The 20,586-nt window shown below is 33.7% G+C and overlaps 1 protein-coding gene across 1 annotated transcript; it reads right to left on the minus strand.

The window, feature by feature from the left end:
- Positions 1-18,756: 18,756 nt before the first annotated feature.
- Positions 18,757-20,234, minus strand: LOC133851539 (auxin-induced protein 22D-like). Its single transcript, XM_062287980.1, has 4 exons — positions 19,820-20,234; positions 19,518-19,720; positions 19,257-19,356; positions 18,757-19,135 (listed from the first exon to the last, which is right to left on the minus strand). Exons 1-4 carry the CDS (start codon positions 19,999-20,001, stop codon positions 19,060-19,062), a joined length of 561 nt encoding a protein of 186 aa, XP_062143964.1. The 5' UTR covers positions 20,002-20,234; the 3' UTR covers positions 18,757-19,059.
- Positions 20,235-20,586: the final 352 nt, after the last annotated feature.

The following is a 20,586-nucleotide window of genomic DNA, read 5'->3' on the forward strand; positions in this document are numbered from 1 at the left end:
TTGTACTTCCCAAATTGTTGTGATTTTTTCACCTAACTTACTTTTATTTATAAAACTACTTACCAACTTGAGGTATCCAATGTGTCTGACTATTCACATTTTGAGAGGAATCGCCTGCAACGCTATCCTTTCGTTCTTTTATTTTATTTTTGTGAGTAAAAGTACTATATCCGTGTCATTAACGAACAATAAATGAAAATCAAAACATGCCAAAATAACGTTACATTGATTAACAAAATTCTAGATCCAGTTTTGTAGATTAGATGCAATAAAGGAGACTAGATGATTTAGGCCATGTTTAGTAAACCCCTCCCCCCTCCCCTCCCCCTTTCGTCCCTTTCCCCCACGGTGCATCAGTTTCAAAAATTCAAATGAAGCAAATTATGAAGCTTCATTTTTTTCAATACCCATTTTACCCCCAACCCAAAAAATCAGAAAATTCACGTTTTGCTCTCACATCCAACTCCTGATCTCTCAAACTCCAAAACCCACTCTAATTCAGCCAAGAACAGCAAACCAAACACCCAAAATCTCAATATAACATTCACCAAAGAACCCAAAACAATTGAAACTCAAATCAAATAATAATCTAATCTGTCATCAGCGAAAAACCCATAAGAAAATCAAGAGAAACAAACCTAAGAAATCATACACAGTCTTTAATTGATCCAAAACACCCCCAATAAAATTAAAATTAAACATAATCTTAGCTTTTAGCATGATTTTCATGTTCTACAACTATTGAGTAAATCAAATTTACATGGCCCACCACTGTAGCCACCCAATTTCAAGCCTCTAATTCGGGCAGCTCCTTGGAGAATGAAAACTTTGCCACCTCTGGGAGCTCTTCTCCACCGTGAATCTCTCTCTCTGCTTCGGTCTCTCTTCTCTGTCTCATCATCTCTCTCGATCTCTCGGTTTGTAAAAGAAAAGGAAGAGGGAGATGGGTTTTGGTTGAGATGAAGAAAACAGGGAAGACGTGTGGGCAACAAATCAAATTTACATGAAGAAAATTGAAGGTTCTAGCCTTTACCTTGATTCTAGTCTAGCTTAACCGAAATCTGCGAATTTGGTCATACAACGCTTCTTGGGGCACTGATTGTGAAGGTGTTTGCAAGTTTCAGTGAAGAGGAAGTTGTGTATAACAAAAATCGAGTAGATGAAATGTGGGTGATGGGAGCTTTATGAGTTTTGGTTATGGAAGGGGAGGGGTTTTCTCAGTACATGGGAGAGGTTACGAGGGTGATGGCAGCTATAGGGCATTGGCCTACTTTTTGTGAATTTTTTGATGTTTTTGGGTTGGGGGTAAAATGGGTATTGAAGCTTCATAATTTGATTCGTTTGAATTTTTGAAACTGATGCACTGTACTATGGGGGAAAGGGCCAAAAGGAGGAGGGGAGAGGGGAGGGGTTTACTAAACAGGGTCTTAGTTTGCTAAACTAATAGGCATGCTCTTCTACTTTATCACTATCACTTACTACTTGGTTTTGGGAATTCGATCTACTTTATCACTCATTCTCTCTCTCTCTCTCTCTCTCTCTCTCCCCTTTTGCATCTCCAACCAAACTCTAGGGTTTTTACTGATTCCACCGAGAAGCAAGGGTACACAAATCTACATGACGATTTTCTTTTGGGCCATCTTCTTCATCGCGATCTAAGGTTTGATCTAAGGTTCGTCCTCCGAACGCCCACCCCAGCCAAACGCCACCCATGCCACAACATGCGACCACCACAATCCAAAGTCAGGCAAGTCAGCAGCTCCAAATCCGGCCCATACCACCACCGGCGACGCCAACTAGGCATCAGCCAAAAAGGAAAAAGAATGGTTTTTTGAGTTGCGGTTCCTTTGGTTAGTGATGCTTTTTGTCTTGAGATTCAGTTCTTCTAAATTTTCATTTTTGGATTGTTGGAATTGGTAAAATTTGGGATTTTTTTTTCCCCTATGCTTCAACTGCTTCCTTTTTTGTTTTCGATATTTAATCTGTGACATATTTATGAGATTTGATTTATTTTAGACTACAAAATTTTAAAGAAAAAAAAAAGTAAGTAATGGTCAACGGTGTTAATCTTTATTTGGATTGTAAGGAATTTCTGTGCGATGGTGGAAATAGTGAAAATGAAATTTTTATTTCACTAATCTATTATATGTTAATAATATTTCGTAGTTTGTGTTTTGTTCTTATTTTGCTCCAATGGTAATTTTAAGAGCCACATCAATTTTGAGGGGACAAAAATGGGACATAGGGTGATATGTAGCATTACTCTTTCCATTTATGTTATTCCAACAAAAATACTGCACAAAACCTACTTGGAGGGGAGAATGGGGACATTTAAAGTTATATCAGCGTTTGTTTTAGCTTTCAGCATGTGCAGTATAAGATTTGGGAACTATCACATATTATGTTGCTTTTGTGCAATTGTTCGAAAATTGTGACATTCGAGTCGCAATATTTAAGTCAATTTTTATGCTCTATGAAGCTAATTGCATCTTACTAAAATTTTAGTGACTAATTTTACATTTTTTTCCCTGTTTTTGTCATTCGAAGAGGGAGATTAAAGATGCCTGATATTGACGGTGAGAAAGTAGAAACCACGAGTAATATATATACAAGTGCAAGAAGAAGAGTGGATGCATCATCAGTAAGAAAAAAGAAATAGAAACCCTGAGTGTTGGCAACTAATTACAGGAAGAATTTAGTGCTATATATCAAGCAATACAAGCTTTTCTTGCAAGCTAAATTTGAAGGTTCTTACTTTCTCCTTTCCCTTTGTTATATACTTTTTTTGTAAAAGTTTTTAGATCCCGCCAGTTGAGTTTACATGATTGCTTATAGGATTCATTGTTAAAATTTAACAAAATAAATTCAAGTATTCACTACTTCACAAAAAATAATATAAATACTCATATGTTATTTCAATATATTCATAAATCAGTAGTAGTTTAGGAATTGTTGAAGATTGGATCGTGTAGTTTTTTTTGGGGATTCTTGTGATTGAAAGAATGCGATTACTAATTGCAAAGGCTTTCCTGTTACAATTAGCTCAGCTTACTGTGCTGGTATTTTAAACCATGCAAAAGGTTTTTCCTTATGGATAGGTTAGATTTGTTTATGCTAGATCAAACTCTTTAAATTCTGTAAAAAATTTGGGCTGCTTTTTTCTCTCCAGAAACTCTTTAACTAACTTCTCTTGCTTTTTGTGTTCTTGCTGTAGTTTGGTTTTTCCTTATATCCAATACTTAATTTGTAAAGCTAGAAATCGTTTTTGTGCATCCTTTTAAAATCGTTTCTATCCTCGTGTCTTGTTTCTTTTATTTTTGGATGATTATCACAAAGTTTGTAGCTTATTTGATGTACACATAGGTTTTTGTGATGTGTTTTGGGTTTATATGGAGTAATGGGTAACGACTCTAGGCCTATGAATTATTTGACTTCATTTTTTGAATAGATATGTATCCTTTTCATGCCAAATTTTTAAGGAAAACTTGTGATTTAAATAAAATTTCTTTAAACATGCTTGTGATTAAATGTAGGGAATGAGTAAATAGCGATAGAGGACATCAAGATGGATAAGAGTTAGATGCGAGAACCTACCTCGATGTTTAGATAAATATCAAAAAGGTGTTGAAGAATTCCTAAGAATAGCGAGTAAATGTGTGGGTGTAGGTGATGAGACGAGGTGTCCATGTCATGCATGTGGAAATCGATATTTTCAGCATATTGACTTGGTGGAGCGTCACTTGTATGTATATGGAATTGACCTTACATACACTCGATGGATATTTCACAGGGAAGAAAATTCGTGTAGGGTTACTCATCAAAAAAATGTTATTAGCAACTTGCAACCCATAGGTATGAATGCAACGACAAATGAGATTGACGAGGTTTAAGAAATGTTAGGTGATGTGCGTATGGGGACATTTCTGGATGCTAGCATAGGCGAATCCTCTGCACCCCTAGCACTTGCAATATTATTTATTTTTGGGTGCATTTCACGTTGTCAGAGTTTGTTATGGATTCCATTTCATTTTGCACAAGCCATATAAACATTAACTAAATCATTCATGTAAGTTAATTATTTAGATTCATTACAAATAAACATTTCATTTACTTACATATAAGATCTCTACATCTCTATTTACAAAAGACCCGCCCTTCTTCGTGTGTGTGTCCCTAATAATTTCGAGAGCAGTGGGCTTCTTACCAGTTATCTTTGCCTGCACATAAAAACACATAATTAATGTTAATAGACTAACACTACTTTGATAATGTAATTCTTTAAACTTCTTACCTTTTTGTGAATAACGTTGATGAATGAGCAGGTGCCAGTTGTGTGATTTGTTTTCATTTTGCTTTTATTTTCCTTAATCCAACAACACTTTAACTGATGAGGTTGAACAATTGTTAATTAAGATTTATAAGATTTGAATACATCTGTAAGAAATATAATGAAGATTTGATTTTTGGTTGAACACTATCAGTTAAAGTGTAGTTGGAATAAAGAAAATAAAAGCAAAATGAAAACAAATCACACCGCTGGCACTTGCTCATTCATCAACGTTATTCACAAGAAGGTAAGAAGTTTAAAGTATTACATTATCAAAGTAATTTTAGTCTATTAACATTAATTATGTGTTTTTATGTGCATGCAAAGAGAACTGGTAAGAAGCTCAGTGCTCTCGAAATTTTTAGGGACCCACACACGAAGAAGGACGGGTCTTTTGTAAACAGAGATGTTGAGATCTTATATGTAAGTAAATGAAATACTTATTCGTAATTAATATAAATAATTAACTTGCATGAATTATTTAGTTAATGTTTATATGGCTTGTGCAGAATAAAATGGAATCAATAACAAACTCTGACAACGTCAATTGCACATAAAAAGAAATAATATTGCAAGTGCTAGGGGGCCACACTCAAGATATGTTAGAGGGATGGGGTGTGGTGTGATACCTACACAGTCAAATTCATCCCAAATACATTATGCAGGCCAATTTGACAATCATGATGAACCAAAAATAGATATAATATTTTTGTTGGTCTGTTAACATCTCTACTCAATATTTTAATCTTGTTGACATATTTGCCTAATATGTTCTAAGAACTTCTTCCAGTTGTATTAGCATTCTCTTGGGTATGGGTTCATTGTAGCCATGGGACAATGGATTCTTGAATCTGGGCATTCATATGTTCAATATGCACTCTCTCTCGGTCTTTGTCTCCGTTAGCTTTGTGTCTCATATTTTATTTTGACGTATGTGTTGGGGTTTAGGATGTGGGTACAATTTGTCTTGTGAATTTTTTTACTGAATTATGGAAAATGAGGATGTGGGTGGGGTTTAGGATGTGGTGACATTGTGTTGCCGCTAATGAGCTTATTTTTTGTAGTGAATGATTAATGATGGATTACAGACTAAATATAATTTGAGAATCCCCTCATCATGGTGTTCTCCTTTCTCATGGAATTATTTTAAACCAAAAGTATCATTGTGTACACTTCCTAGAGTTCCAACGAACAAAACAAGAAATATCTCTAATACGAAAGATGGTAGATATTATAATATATGTAATTACATTTGCTAAAATTAATTGATAACATTAAATTAATTACAGATACCATAACTAAAATTGCGAAGTAAAGCAGAAAAGGTGAAACATGTTTTGCATTCACCGTTGTAATTGCTAAATTTGTATACATGAACTTGAGTAAGATTTACGAACCAGATTTCCCATATAAGCTATAAACATTTTTTAATTTTACATCTAACAATTTACAGACCGTAAACTATGAGATCATATACACACTGTGTAACACCCTCATGTTTATACTTAGGAATTTGACAAAGGTCTTGAGCCTAAACTTAGGAACCATGTCATTAGGCCTAGTAAGCTTAATAAAGATTGGATCAAGCCCTCTAAAAGAGATAATGGAAAATACTTGATTTCATAAATTAAGGATTAATTTATAACATATGTCATATAGAACAATATGAAATAAAACTTTGTGATTTTAATGTAACATGACTTATTTTAATTATGTGCATTAACTATTTTCAAATTATGTTTAATTATAGATGATCCTTATTAATTAAGTAGTCTTGAAATCACAAACCACTCCATGCATAAGACCACCTAGGTAAAAAGAACAGGGACCTTTACATGGAATGAACTAGTTAATAGGAGCAAACTTTCTTCATTTGGAAGAACAAAGCTCCTTTTTGACTTCCCCAAAATAAGGAAAATTGTTTCTTACCCCCCCCCACCCCCCTCGAATTCCCACCTACACGTCCAAGCCCTCCCATTTTACTCTATCCACTCTTTCATTTTTTCCTCACCTCTCAACTTTTGCAAGAGCTCATCCCACTCCTCCATTAGAGAAGCCTTTAAGCTCTAGTGTGATTTTTGCCTTAACCTTGTAAGTAACTCATCATCTCATCTTTCAAACTATTATTTATGTTATGCTTTAACTTGTATGTTATATTTTATTTGGGTATTTAAAACCATGTGTTAACATGCTTCAACCTATATGAGATATTTTGTCTATGTTGTATAAATATTTGTTTAAACCATGAAAATGTGACTAAATTATCTTATTAAGTACTTAACTCTTATATTGTCAAATTTCTTTTATATCATGAAACCACATTTTAAAAAGACCTCATAAAAGCATGTGTTGTACCCAAACCTATGTACCTTATGTTTTATTTTTCTTAAATCACATCTACCTTATCTTGAATGACCAAGAGTTTTGTAAATAACTAAATGTATGAGCTCATGAACACCACCTTACTATAAAGAAGACTTCATAATGACCCTTTAGTAATATTCTTCATGAAAATGACATAGGATTCATACCAAATGTCCATAATTGTAAAATGATGTGAAAAATGGTTTTAAAAATAAGTAATGAGTTTGGATTTTAAATTGAGTCATAATCTTTTATAACCAAAAAAGTCTTAGGCCTCGTTTGGTTTGCGGAATGTCTATTCCATTAGGAAAAGGAATAACTATTCATGGGAATAGATGAAGGTGGAATGGAATAACTATTCCTATTCTTTTGTTTGGTTGTAACGGTGGAATAGAACATTGCATATGTATTCTTTTGTTTGGTACAGTACAATACATTGGTGAATGTAATCATATTATAATCAAATTTCCTAAAACGCCCTTATAATACAAATATAATTTATATTCTTAAGGACATTTTTTTTTATTTATTTAAGAAACATAAACAATCATACTATGACCTTTTTTTGTTTTTTTTTTTTTTTTTTTTAATTTCATAGAGTTCATGGTTTTTTTTTTTTTTTCATATACAATTACGCTACAAAATGATTTATAAGGGAAAAAAAAAAAAAAAAAAAAAAAAAAAAAAAAACACACACACACACACACAGACATAATCATCATATCACCATCATAAAAATAAATAAATAAAATAAAATAGATCATTTGCAAAGCCATTTTTTATTTTATTCTTTTTTATTTGTTTTCCAACAACAAACATTCATTCTTTGCTTACAAAGTAAAATGATTTATAAGAAGAAAAAAAAAAAAAAAAATCCATCTACAAAGCCCTTTTTATTTTATTATTTTTTATTTGTTTTTCAGCAACAAACATTCGTTCTTTGCTTACAAAGTTTTTCTCAAACCTTCACAAGACAATTGGAGTCCCCCCAATATTAAGAGGTACTCGTTTTGCTACGTCTAAGTGCATTCTGTAAGCTAAATCATAGGAGGAGGAAAAAAAAAAAAAAAGACTACCCCACAACAAATTAAGTTGTTTGAGAAACAGAGAGAGGAGGATGATAATATAATTGCAGAGATGGAGAGAGATACTGATGGTGCATTTGAGTGATGAATTTTTGAAATCAGAATTAAATTCTTATTCTGTTTGCGAATTTTGAGATTTGACTTTTTAGAAAAAAATTAAATAAAATATGATTTGTTTATAAAAAGTTGAATAAAATATAATTTGTTTTTTTTAAAAAGTTGAATAAAATATGATTTATTTTTGAAAAAAGTAGAATCAGAATTATATTTTATTGTCAAAATTTCGTATCCAAACACACCATGAGTTGAGAAACAGAGAGAGAGAGAGGGATAAGAGACTTGGGTGTTGAGAGGGTTGGGGTTTTTGGGCAAAAGACGAATTTTATTTATTCCCACAGGAAAGGAATAGGTATTCCACTCCTTTTTGAGTGGAATACCTATTCCTCTTCATAAGGGAATAGCTATTCCGTGGGAATAACTATTCCCTTAAATAATATACAACCAAACAAAGGAATAGCTATTCCGTAGGAATAGCTATTCCTTTCCATGGGTCTAATCCGCAAACCAAACGAGGCCTTATAGTATGGTTCTTTTGAGTGATAAATTATTTCTAAACATTAACACTTAAAGTGATGTTAAAACTATTTTAGGAAAATATGATATTTCTCATATATGACCAAAAAAAAAAAAAAGTTTGAATTAAATCTGAAAAATTTATATCTATGGCATGTTTGGGTAGGTGTTGATCCAAAATTTATTAAGTGAATAGCCTTAGGTGTTTTGGGCCAATGGCCCAAGTAGGTTAAGTGAGGAAGCACTAGTTTAGACCCATTTAGTGAGTTTTGGGCCTTAGTACTTAACCTAGTTAGGAGGATGTCCAAATGAGCCATTCTTGACCCAAGCGCCTATATATATATATATATATATATATATAAATAAAAAGTTAATTAATTAATTATTTTGAAAAAATTATTTTAATAGGGGGAAATGGTCAGGAAGGTTGTGTAAGAGACGACATACTCCTAATTAGGATATTTGAGTAGCTAGCTCTGGGCTAACCCAGATGAACTTTATTGTTCAGGTCTTAGTAGATCCTCGCATACCTTACTGCAGTAGCGAGGTAAGTGGTACTCCTTACCCCTTCCAAATGTATTTCAATTCTAAAGATTCTCAATTCTTTTTACTATACATGTTATGATGGATTATTTTGAAAGTTTAATTACCCTGCGAAGTAATGCTTTATTATCTTAAATATTTTAATGACATGTATTTGTTATGGAATTTATCTTAATTTGTTAGTGTTTTATATATGTTTTTTTTTTGTTTCATCATCATATGATTTAAAAAGCTCATTGCATTAAAATGATTTATAACTAAGTTGTCACTCAAAAGTGGGTGTATATGCTCCGTATAAAAAATGATGATTTCAAACGAGGGGAACTTCTATTAGTGATTTTTCCAAATGAAGAAAAGTTTCCATTTATAGAAAGTTTCTAATTAAGAAAAGTTTCCATTTTAGGAAACTTTCCCAATAAAGAAAGTTTTACGGGACGAAGTGGTACCCCTTTTCGCGTGCTAAGTTAAATGATTATTGAAAGTTTAAGGAAGTAAAGAATAAGCATGTGTAAAATGAAACCAAATTATGTAAATGAAAGTTTTAAGACACTTGGCCTTAAGAAAAGAAGCACGGTACCGGGCTAGATGGAGTGCACCACACTGAAGTACGGTTTTGGAAAAGTGTGGCCATCACTAATGTCATGTTGAGTGCACTTAGAAGTTAATCAGCTGACCAGGGCACCCTAAGGCCACGGGTGATGCCCGATCCTCGAAGGTTGGATCGCACAACCCCACGCATACGGAGCATAATAGTATGCAGGGGCGTAATAGTACGCAAGGCCGTAAATGACAAGAGAAAAGAAAAATGTTTTGAGGATAGATAAATGGAGTCTAACTCAAGTTCAAATTTGAATGTTACTTTATTTCAAAAAGTCCCAACCTCAACCGTTTAAATTTGATTGGGAATATTACTTACTAAGCCTTTCGCTCACCCTTGCTTTCTCTCATTTTCAGGTTTTGAGGCAGATGGGTAGGTGGCCGGAATGCTTAGGCTTTTGGGGGATCATCATATCACCCACTATGTTACTTTATTGCATTTCTATTTTGCTAAACTATGTGTTATGTTAATAAGTGCATCGCGCACAGACAAAAAAAAATGACTCACTTAACTTGTTAAGTCGTGTTATTATTATTATTATTATTTTAAGAACTTGTGCTTCTGCAAAAATATTATTTTCTCATGGTATGCATGGTAGTATTTACAAGTGTTCTGGCGTCCTAATATGAAACTTTGCGCCTCTGAAGCTTTAAGGCTAACGAGTTAGGCTCTTTTGGTCCTGGCGTTACACACTGAAAACTAGGAGATCATATACACACCGAAAGAAAACACAAGGCTATGAAATTAAATGAAAAACAACATAATAATAAAATAGATATGAAAATTTTACGTGGTTCAGTTTATGATCTACGTCTACAAGATAAAACCCTAAGGGCTATATTTTGTCTTTATTCACTTGATATTTTTACAATACATGAAACTTTTATTTATAAGAAAATTGAGGTAGATAAGTATGGTAATCAGATTTGATTACCATCAAATATGATTATAGAAGATTACAATCAATTACACAAATCTCTGAAATAAAATATTCTAATATATTTTAATATCTCCCCTCAAACTCAAGGTGGAAGATTCTAAAACCTTGAATTTGATTTATTTATTCTCATTTTTTTTTCTCGTTTGCTAGAGATGGCAGCGGCCGACAGCGGTGATTGGAGGTAGTCGATGACGGTGGTTAGAGATGCGCCTTAAATAATAATAGGCCAAAAGAAGATCAACTAAGGGCCAAAATGAAAGTCAACTAAGAGCTGAAAAAATGAGGGAAGTTATATTAATTACACTAAATTAAATTAAATTACACTAATCTGAATCATTCTATTATTTAATATATTTAGGGGTAATTACCTTTTCCCCCCATGAACTACCAAAAAATGCGCGATGCCTCTATGAACTACCAACTCGACCAAAATAGAGCATTCAACTACCAAAGACAACTATTTTCCCCCATTTCGTCAATTAGAGGGGTTAAAAGAAACAGTCAACGGGTCATGTGCCGTTTTACATGGGGGCATATTGGAAGATGGTTGTAGTTCATGGGGGAAAAGAGGAAGATGGTGGTAGTTCATGGGGGGAAAAGATGAAGAAAATGAGGGTAAAACGGCGTGTGACGGTCACGTGACCCGTTGACCGTTTGTTTTAACCCCTTTGACTGACGGAATGGGGGAAAAGGGTTGTCTTTGCTAGTTGAATGCTCTATTTTGGTCGAGTTGGTAGTTTGTGGGGGCATCGCGCATTTTTTGGTAGTTCATGGGGGGAAAAGGTAATTACCCCATATATTTAATTATATTATTTAATATTTAAATAGTATAATATTAAATTATATAATTTAATAATTTAATTATAATAAATGATAAATAGAAATGAAGAAATTAATATAGATTTAATATAATATAATAAATCTAGAATAATAAATCTAGATACTACATAGATAATATAAGAATAATATAGAGATATAAGCAGGTAACGGGAATCGAACCCGCATCGTTAGCTTGAAAGGCTAGGGGTTATAGTCTATAAGCTTTAAATGGGCCTGAGTCTTCAAACTATATCACAAATACTAGGAATTGTGAATGAGAGCCAGCAAAGAGCTGAGACCAATTATGGGTCTTAAATGGGCCTAGGTCTTTAAACATTACTACAAAGATTGGGCCTGAGTATTTAAACAACACTATAAAGGCAAAAAAATGGGTTTTGGTCAATAATTAGACCAGCAATAGATTAAATAAACAAACGGCCAAAATAACATAGGCAACTTTTCTTTTTCTTTTTTTCTTTTTTTTTCCCCTTTTTTTCAACTGATTTTTATTTTATTTTTTTTTCTTATTCTTTTGATATTACCACTTGCCTGCATCAATTCCCACCGAGTCTTTCTCAAAAATAAAATAAGGACTCCTACCGAGTCCTTTTTTTTTTTTTTTTTGTTTTTTCTTCTTCTTTTCTTTTCTTATTGTCAACCCTTACTCTTTTTAGCAATGATTCACCACCACTTATAGATACCACTTTTTACTACATTGCCGGTGAAAATAAGTATTTTGGGTGATCGGTGAATCATTCCTCTACTCTTTTTAGGTTTTTAGGGTTTGAGCTGTTGACTTTACAAACATAGTTGGGACCAAAAAAAAAAAAAAAAAAACTTAGAGCATATATACATGCAGAGGTCAGCAAAGTTGGAGGGAGGTAGTGCAAAGACTAATCTGAGGCATGGTGAACGAAAGATGTGGTAGCATGGGCAGTTGGCGGAGGTTGGAAGAAACTGCAATTTGACGCGTCAAATTAAGAAGGTGGTCGAAGAAGGTTGAAAGAGGTGGATTTGCCGGAGAAGATGTCATTTAAAGCTGGAGGCTAAGGGAGACGAGGCCAGTGGAGAAGTCGCCAGCAGAGATGGTGTTACTAGGCGGTTGACCGGCAACGGGCAGAGGATGGTCACCTCTTCCAAGACCTTCTGGTACGTGTTGAAGTCTAGCGTCATTAATCGCGAGTAGTACTGCTCCATGACCCCTTTTTTTTTCACTGAGTGAGACACAAAGCAACAAAACGATGCCAAATATATATCAACTAAAACGACAAAAATAGCCAACCAAAGGTACACACAGAGAAAACACCGAGTGATTTTTTTTTTTTTAATTTTTAATTATTATAATTATTATTATTATTATTATTATTATTATTATTATATCCCATTAAATACATGTATGCAAGATCTATGGTAGGTGGATTTGCAAAAGTATTGACTATTGAGAACAAGACAATAAAACAATAATTCACATAGTCATAAATTGAACACTAGCGTTAACCTATAGCTTTGATACCATGAAAAAAAAATAAGGCTGTGAGAATTAAATAAAAAACAGCGGAATAATAAAATAAACATGAAGATTTTACGTGGATCAGTCTATGAACTATGTCTATATGATAAAGTCTTAAGGACTATATTTTGCTCTTATTTACTTGATATTTATACAATACATGAAACTTTTATTTATAGAAGAATTAAGGTAGATAAGTATGGTAATCAAATCAAATGTTATTTGATTACCTTCAAATCTGAATTAAAATCAATGCACACTAATTTAATTGCCCACTAAATTACTGGCCAGTCAATAGTGCCTAAAGGAATTGTTTTGTTTTTAATTTCCCACCGGCCAACTGATGCGTTTCTTTTTCCTCGAAGTAATACTAGAAAGAAGCCTCCTAAAATTGATGTACCTTTTAAAATTATCATTAAATTTGTAATAAACCACTATTAGATTTTGATTTAATGATAATTTCAAAAGTCACATCAATTTTGAGAAGACATGAGGGAGACATGGGTCTTCCTTCTAGCATTGCTAAAACTAATTGCTCACTCGTTAAAAACAAAAAAAGGCAAAACAGAGCGTTTGGAGTCTATGAATTAAACCAAATGAGGGTGTGGCAGCTTGGCAAGTCAACTAACAATAAACATGGCATTTTGGAGAAAAAAATATAAAGTGTCATCATCTTCAACAGTTCGTCTAACCTAAAAACTAGGATGGTTGAAATTGTTACATGAATGATTTCGGAAAAACGCAACATGATAATTTGGTAAGTTCTGAGAGAACCTAAACCTTTTAGATTCTGAGGGAACCTAGACCATTTCAAACACAAAGTTTAAGATTAATTCTGCTTACTTTTTATTAATCGCTCACGCATATAAATAAGAGAATTACAAAGACATAGAATATGTAGGAGATGAACTCCTACCTCTACCTGAAGATAAATTTCTAATACAAATAAACTACTTGGAGATAACTCTAACTCTAACTTGGAAAAACCTACTACTAAATGACTTATGCATCATAGTGCTACATATAATTAAAAAACTCTGACTTGGATAGATAATTATAACTATCTTTATTTAATTAAACTACAATTACTCTAAGATAAACTAATGCAAGTTATGTCAACGTCTTTGAAAATAATAAATAAACTCCAAAGCAACCACACCCAAACAATGTAAAGTAGTTGACACAAATATTTGGTTATGAAGTAGAAACTCTTTGAACTCAAAGAGAAAAACCACTTCGGGGCAGCCAAACTCATGAAATCAATTGATCAATCACGAAGAATAGCGAATTACAAGATATTTATACACAAAACGTTTGCAGTCGTCACACTCTTGAATTATAACAAATGACTCACTTGTCTGATTCTCTCCCAGAACCTCTGGAGAGTTCTTCTTGATCTCCTTAACTGGAACTACAATTGGCTTTAATTGTTCAAGGTTGATAGTTGAACTAAAACTCTAAAAGAGATATAACATTAACAATCCAGGTCTAAAACCTTTTCTTAGGACAAACAATTCTAGAGTTGAATTCTTAATAACCTCCTGCCTAAAAACCTCTTTAAATAGGTTTTAAAATCTCTAATCCAAGTTAGGAACGAATTCCTAGGCGGCGGAGTCCGGACAAGTTACTAATGTGTCCGAACGTAAAAAAGTAAAGAAACTTTCTGTAAGATCGGTTCGAATAGGAATATCATATGTTCAAACATAACAATATAAGTTACCTTTCTGTAAGATCTGTCCGGACAGGAATACCATCCGTTCGGACACAGAAAATGATGAACTTTCTAAAAGTTCTGTCCAGACATGGCTTCTAGCTGTAGGGACAGGAATAAACTTTGAGAGTTAATTACTAGAAGTCATGTCTGGACACAACTTCTGAGTGTCCGGACCGACTTGGCTTCTTGAGACTCTTTTCTTTTTTTCTTTTTTTTTTAATCTTCATACTTAAAGCATACTCTCAAAAGCTTAAAAGTTTTTGTCACCGAATGTATCCGATAAATAAAACTAATAGTATTCTACCCGCTGTAGAATTTTACTTTCATAACATTCATTTCCCCTTAGAATTGTCATTGTCCTCAAAGGCAAAATCGAAAAATCCTCTTTTTTCATTCGCTTCCTAGGCAGGCGTCCCGAAGGCGGGTTCACTTCCTCCTCAGAAAGCCGCTTCAATTTCTGTCGCAGTTGGATCTTTATTTTCACCGTGGTTTTGTTTGCAAGTGTCATGATTTGTGCAAAGAACTGGTGTAGAACACGATGCATATTGTGGGTCTTCTCAAATAACAATTCTTGTTGTGACTCGTGTTGATGGTGCAAACCATTTTGTTCAAACTTGGATGCAGATGTTAGTGTGGCCTTAACAACACAGTGGTCTTAGTGGTGCGGTATGTTCTGTGCTACTAGATTTTCTGGATGCTGAGGGCATTGAACTTCATTTTTTAGTGCAGCTAACATTTTCTTTAAGAGAAGGTTGTGCAACTTGGCATTATTTTCTTCCATCTTCTTCATCAAGCCTTCAAACATAGCTACAAAGCTAGTTAATTGTTGCTCCAACCAATCTACTCTTGAATTTGCCATTGAGCAAGAACTTAGCTCTAATACCAATTGTGGATAATTTAATAGGTTATGTGGGAACCTATACGTTAGGTTCTTGATCTTTTAGATTCTGATGAAACCTAAATCCTTTCAATCACAAGTTTTGAGATTAATTTTGCTTACTTTTTATTAATCGCTTACTCATATAAATAAGAAAATTACAAAGACATAGAATAGGAGATGAACTCCAACCTCTAACCAGATCGGAGATAAACTCCTATTAATTACAAATAAACTACTTGGAGATAACTCTAACTTTGAGAAACCTACTACTAAATGACTTATGCACCATAATACTATATATAATTAAAAGACCGGCTTAGATAGATAATTATAACTATCTTTATTTAATTAAAGTACAATTAATCTAAAATAAACTGATACAAGTTATATATGTCTTCTACCCGCTGTAAAATTTTACTTTCATATCAGAAATTGTACGTGACAGAAAAAATAATAAGCGGGAAATGTTGAACAAAGCTTTTTGTCGTTAAATCTACCAGTTCTGCGCTGATCGAACCTCTGTTCTCTCTATGCGTGAATCCACTTGACTGTGGAGTACTCCAATTCATGTTCAGCCTATCTGCCTTGCCTGCCACTGACTCTGTCTTATTGTTGGATCGCTATATACCAAAGGCCGGGCTACATTCCAATGGCTCTCCAGATCGCCTACGGGGTGGTGTTACTGCCCTTCTCGTGATGCTTCTTCTACAAACATATACGTGTCATGGGCCGGATGTGGTCTTGGTGTGTTGTGTGTGGCTCCTCAGGATACCAAGGTGGGCGCTTCGGTGCTCAAATAGCTCCTAAGCACCGACAGGGTAGAGGGAGGGTTGAGAAGGGTCAAATAAATTGTATATGTTCCGACAAAAAATTTCAATCTCGGTTCCGACATAAAATAAAAAATAAAAAAATCATTAAATTAGGGCGGTAAACGAGTCGAGCTCAGACGAGTAGTGTATGTCCAAACTCTTCCAAACTCGGCTCATCAAAATTTTCACGAGCTCGTGACAAGTACTCAAATTTGAGCTCGGCTCGTCAAAGAGAATTTCTTGTGGGAGCTCGAGCTCGAGTTTGCTTGCTAGGCAAGCTGAGTACTCGAAACTCGGCTTGCCCGACTCAACTAATGAAGAATTTATAGATTTTTTTTTAAAAGAAATCTTTAACTTAATTAAACATCTCATCTTCGCAACCACCAGATGAGACAAATTGAATTAAATAACCTTATTAAAAACTTTTAACTTCCCAACAATTAAATTGAGAGCAACTTTATAATTAAAACTCAAAGTTACTCTTGGTGGCATGTGTAATGACACATGTAGCTTGATTCAAAATGAGAGGTTTGCATCTCGTTTTATAGATTACTTGGGTAATGAAATCTCTTGCTCTTTCCATGGGAGACAATCGGATCCTTGACTCAATAAGAAAGGCTAGCTTGTATCCTTTTTATAGATTACTAAAGTAAGGAATTCTCCTTGCTTTTTTCATATGAGACAATCGGACAATCCAACTATTCTTGTGAGAGATGTGTGTTTACTTTTATTTTATTGGTGTAGGACACTTATGAGCAAGCAAATACAAGAAAAATCCAAAAGAGTTTACTCTTAACAGTAGCAAAAGAAGAAAACTGTTTAATATACATGATTAATATATGAAATTGACTTTTATAAAAAAGAAACATTTATTATATGTACATCAGTACATATGGTTAATTAATTATCCAACATTTTTTTTTATATATTAACTAATTAACTATATATATAACTAAACCAATTAACTAGTAATTAGTTAACTAAGTTTAATACACACAATACACTAGTTAACTATAAATAATTATACACTACAAGACTGCATTCTTAATATTTTAATTATAAGATATTTAGTATTTATCCTACATACTATGTAAGCATAAATATTATTTATAATATATAGACTACTTAAAAGCTAACAAGCGAGCTGAGCCTTATACAATCCTGTTCACGAATGTTATCAAAGCCGAATCAGGTTTTATACGAGCATGTACCGTATAATAATCAAGCATATTTTCATTTTCATGAGTGGCCGGCCTATTTAATACTTGAGTTGTGCACGAGTTAAGTTTTACCGAGTCGATCTCGAACAAGTTGACGGGTAGCTTTGTTCGTTTACACCCCTACATCAAATAATAGCAACTCATCCACACCACCAAAACCAAGTACCAGATCAAACTTATATCCCAACTTTACCACAACCAGATCTCCATGTCAGGAATGTGGGAAGAATAATAATTAAGCATTGGACTGTTATCGTCGTATGGATATTTAATTTCTTGCCAAAGTCGACACCCAAAATCTCAGTTAGCAGCTCTGGTAGCTATCCCATACCAATTAATGATGCCTTTACGGAAGAACAACCACGGTAATTACGCTGGCAACAGAGCAAATAATCACACCACATGCAACTAATACAGGAATTAAGAACCTTATCATGGCAGTGAGTCAGCAGCATTTGGAAACAATGGTGGTCTTCAAATATATAGTAAATTAACACTAGCTCTAGTACTACTATATATTCAAACATCAAATTCTTCTCTTCATTTGTCAAATGTTCTCCGCTGTAAAAGCCTATTTACTTTCTATTCAAAAATTTTGTTGCGACAATGGTTGTAACTTCAAACTAACAGCTTCATGTTGAGTTATTGGGGAGAATCAGACGAGAGATCCTCTTGCAAGTGGAGTTTAATAGGATTAATTAGGATTAGATAATCTCCTACCATTAGAAGTCTAATATTTTGTTGACAAAACTTTACTTATCATACTTGATCGATTTTCATCACTTTTACAATCATACCCTTAAACTTTAAAATATGTCAATTTAATGCATCCATCTTTAAATTATTTTTCAATTCTACCACTCCGTTAGGATTTTCAGTTAAATTAATCTTGTCAAAATTCTCAAAATACCCATGTTTTATATATATATAAAATTTAAAGATTCAGGCATAGGTATTTTTGCAAATTCCATTAAACTCCTAAATCCTTTTAATGTTTATTCTTTTTCTTTTTTTTTTCCCTAAAAAAAATATGGTATTTTAGGAATTTTGACATCCTTAGGTTAGGAGTTAACGGAAAATTTTAAAGAAGATGTGAAATTGAAAAAAATTGAAAGATAGATACACTAAATTGACATTTTTTAAAGTTTATAGGTATGATTACAAAAGTGATGAAAAATCATAGGTGTTAAGTGAAATTTTTTCTATTTTGTTTTTAATATGTATCATGTTAATTAGGACATTAAATTATTACAACACGTACCCTATTTTGTCATATGGTTCCTTGTGTCTCACAATATCTATATAATAATGCTAAAAATGGTATGAATTATCATACAAAACTTAGGCTAAAACCTTTTCCTTGATGCATGGAAATTGTAAAAAATAAAATAAAATTCTGGAACGACGTAGTTAATTCTTTAAACTTTGTACAATTCCTTTCAAAGCGATGAAGCATAGATGCCTAAATATACATGCAATTTTTTATTTTTTTTTTGCCCTTTTTGACATATCCTTATCAATTTTTCTATTGCAACTGATCTGGAAGGGGAGATCGATCGACTTCTGAGTTTCTTCATGGATAGCCCAAGCGAAAACGGCTTTTTCTCTTGAATAGAAATGGATCTCCTTCTCTTCTAGCTCCATCGATCCTTTCTTAAGGGCTCTAAATTGTGGGATTTATACAGCACGACCCAAGCCCCTAGCTTCTGACCCCTTCATGATTCTCAGCCTCTTGCATGAAGAGATGAACATGCTGCATTGAAAAAAAAATAACTATATATTAGGCTTAATTTCCTTCTATATATCTTTTTTTTTTTTTTTTTTTTGGAAAAGATATTGTAATTAGTTCAGAGAGAGAGAGAGAGAAAACTTACTCCCATGGAACATCTCCAACCAACATCCAATCTCCATCTTTGTCTTCATAAGTTGGCACAAATTCTGACCCATTGAAGCCTTCCCTCTCAGAATACTCGCCTGAAGAAGTAACAAAAATAAATTAAGATTAATCAAAAGTTCAATCATTATTTACATATTAATGCTATTTAGTCGGCTCTTAAATTAAGATCAAATTTATAACTATTTTTTTGCCATCACCACCACCAATTCAAATTCAGACAAGAATACAAGATGCTTACCAACACTGAACTTGAACATGTCTTCCAAGGCTTTAAGGAGCTCTGGATATCCTTTGTAGACCTTCAAATCAATCTTCCTTAGATAAGGAGCTCCATCCATGCTAACTTTCACGTACACGCCGGCGGTTTCAGCCTCCATTTTCTTCGCTTGGAAACAGTTTTTCCGGTAAGATCTCACCGGTGGCCACCCCACTACTTGTGCTCTATAATAAGATATACCCATCAACCATATTAGCCCATGCATGCATGTACCAACCAGAACCATTTAAAACACAAAATCAAAAACAAAAAAAAAAGCTTACTTGGCGGGTGGTGAAGCAATTTCTTGGTCACTTTTATGGACATGCGACACATTAGAACTGTCCTTAGATCCACCCTCCTCATCCATGTAATTAGGCAATGCTCTTTTGTTGCTCTTAATGCTGCCTGGTAGGCCTAATCTTAGCTCTGTTGCCTCAAGGTTGAGTTCTTTGTCAAACACCATACTTTTTTCTCCTCGGTTTCGATGGATCGGAGTTTTGAGCCAGCCGATAAATCGGTTGATATATTACCACCTGATCGGACGTACGAAAGAGAGCACTGCCGGAGCTGTGTCAACGGCGATCACTCGTTGAGGTTGGAGAATTGGAAAGGAAGGTGTAGATCTAGAGAATTATGCGTGTCAGGACCATTGGTAATCGCAAGGTATTATATAGAATTGTAGACGGAAAGACAGTGATGATCAAAGGCAATTGATGCTGTCTAGGGAAAGAGCAGTAACATATTACCATCTCCACTTCAAGCGCGTGCATGTCACGTTACGCGCTTTCAAATAGATCATGATCAGCATGGTCAACATTGGAATGAAAATTTAATACTACTTAATTTTGACTCTACAAAAGGCATTTTACATTTTAATTAAGTAGCTTAATTAATTACCACCATTAATATTTAGATATCAATATATATTTAGTTTATTTCATTTTGCTCACAAATTAATACGTTTACAGCGCTGTGATCATGTCATGTATTGAATAACTTCGATCATTTTCTATGCATTTGTTGCAAATATTATAAGACCCATAACCCG

The sequence above is a fragment of the Alnus glutinosa genome, chromosome 12, assembly GCF_958979055.1.
Source record: "Alnus glutinosa chromosome 12, dhAlnGlut1.1, whole genome shotgun sequence".
Lineage (NCBI taxonomy): Eukaryota > Viridiplantae > Streptophyta > Magnoliopsida > Fagales > Betulaceae > Alnus > Alnus glutinosa.

Coding starts and splice junctions, on each gene's coding strand:
- LOC133851539 (XM_062287980.1), bottom strand. CDS start 20,001: ATGGTGTTTGACAAAGAACTCAACCTTGAGGCAACAGAGCTAAGATTA. Junction 19,721..19,819: donor ATTGCTTCACCACCCGCCAA/GTAAGCTTTTTT, acceptor ATCTTATTATAG/AGCACAAGTAGTGGGGTGGC. Junction 19,357..19,517: donor CATGTTCAAGTTCAGTGTTG/GTAAGCATCTTG, acceptor TTACTTCTTCAG/GCGAGTATTCTGAGAGGGAA.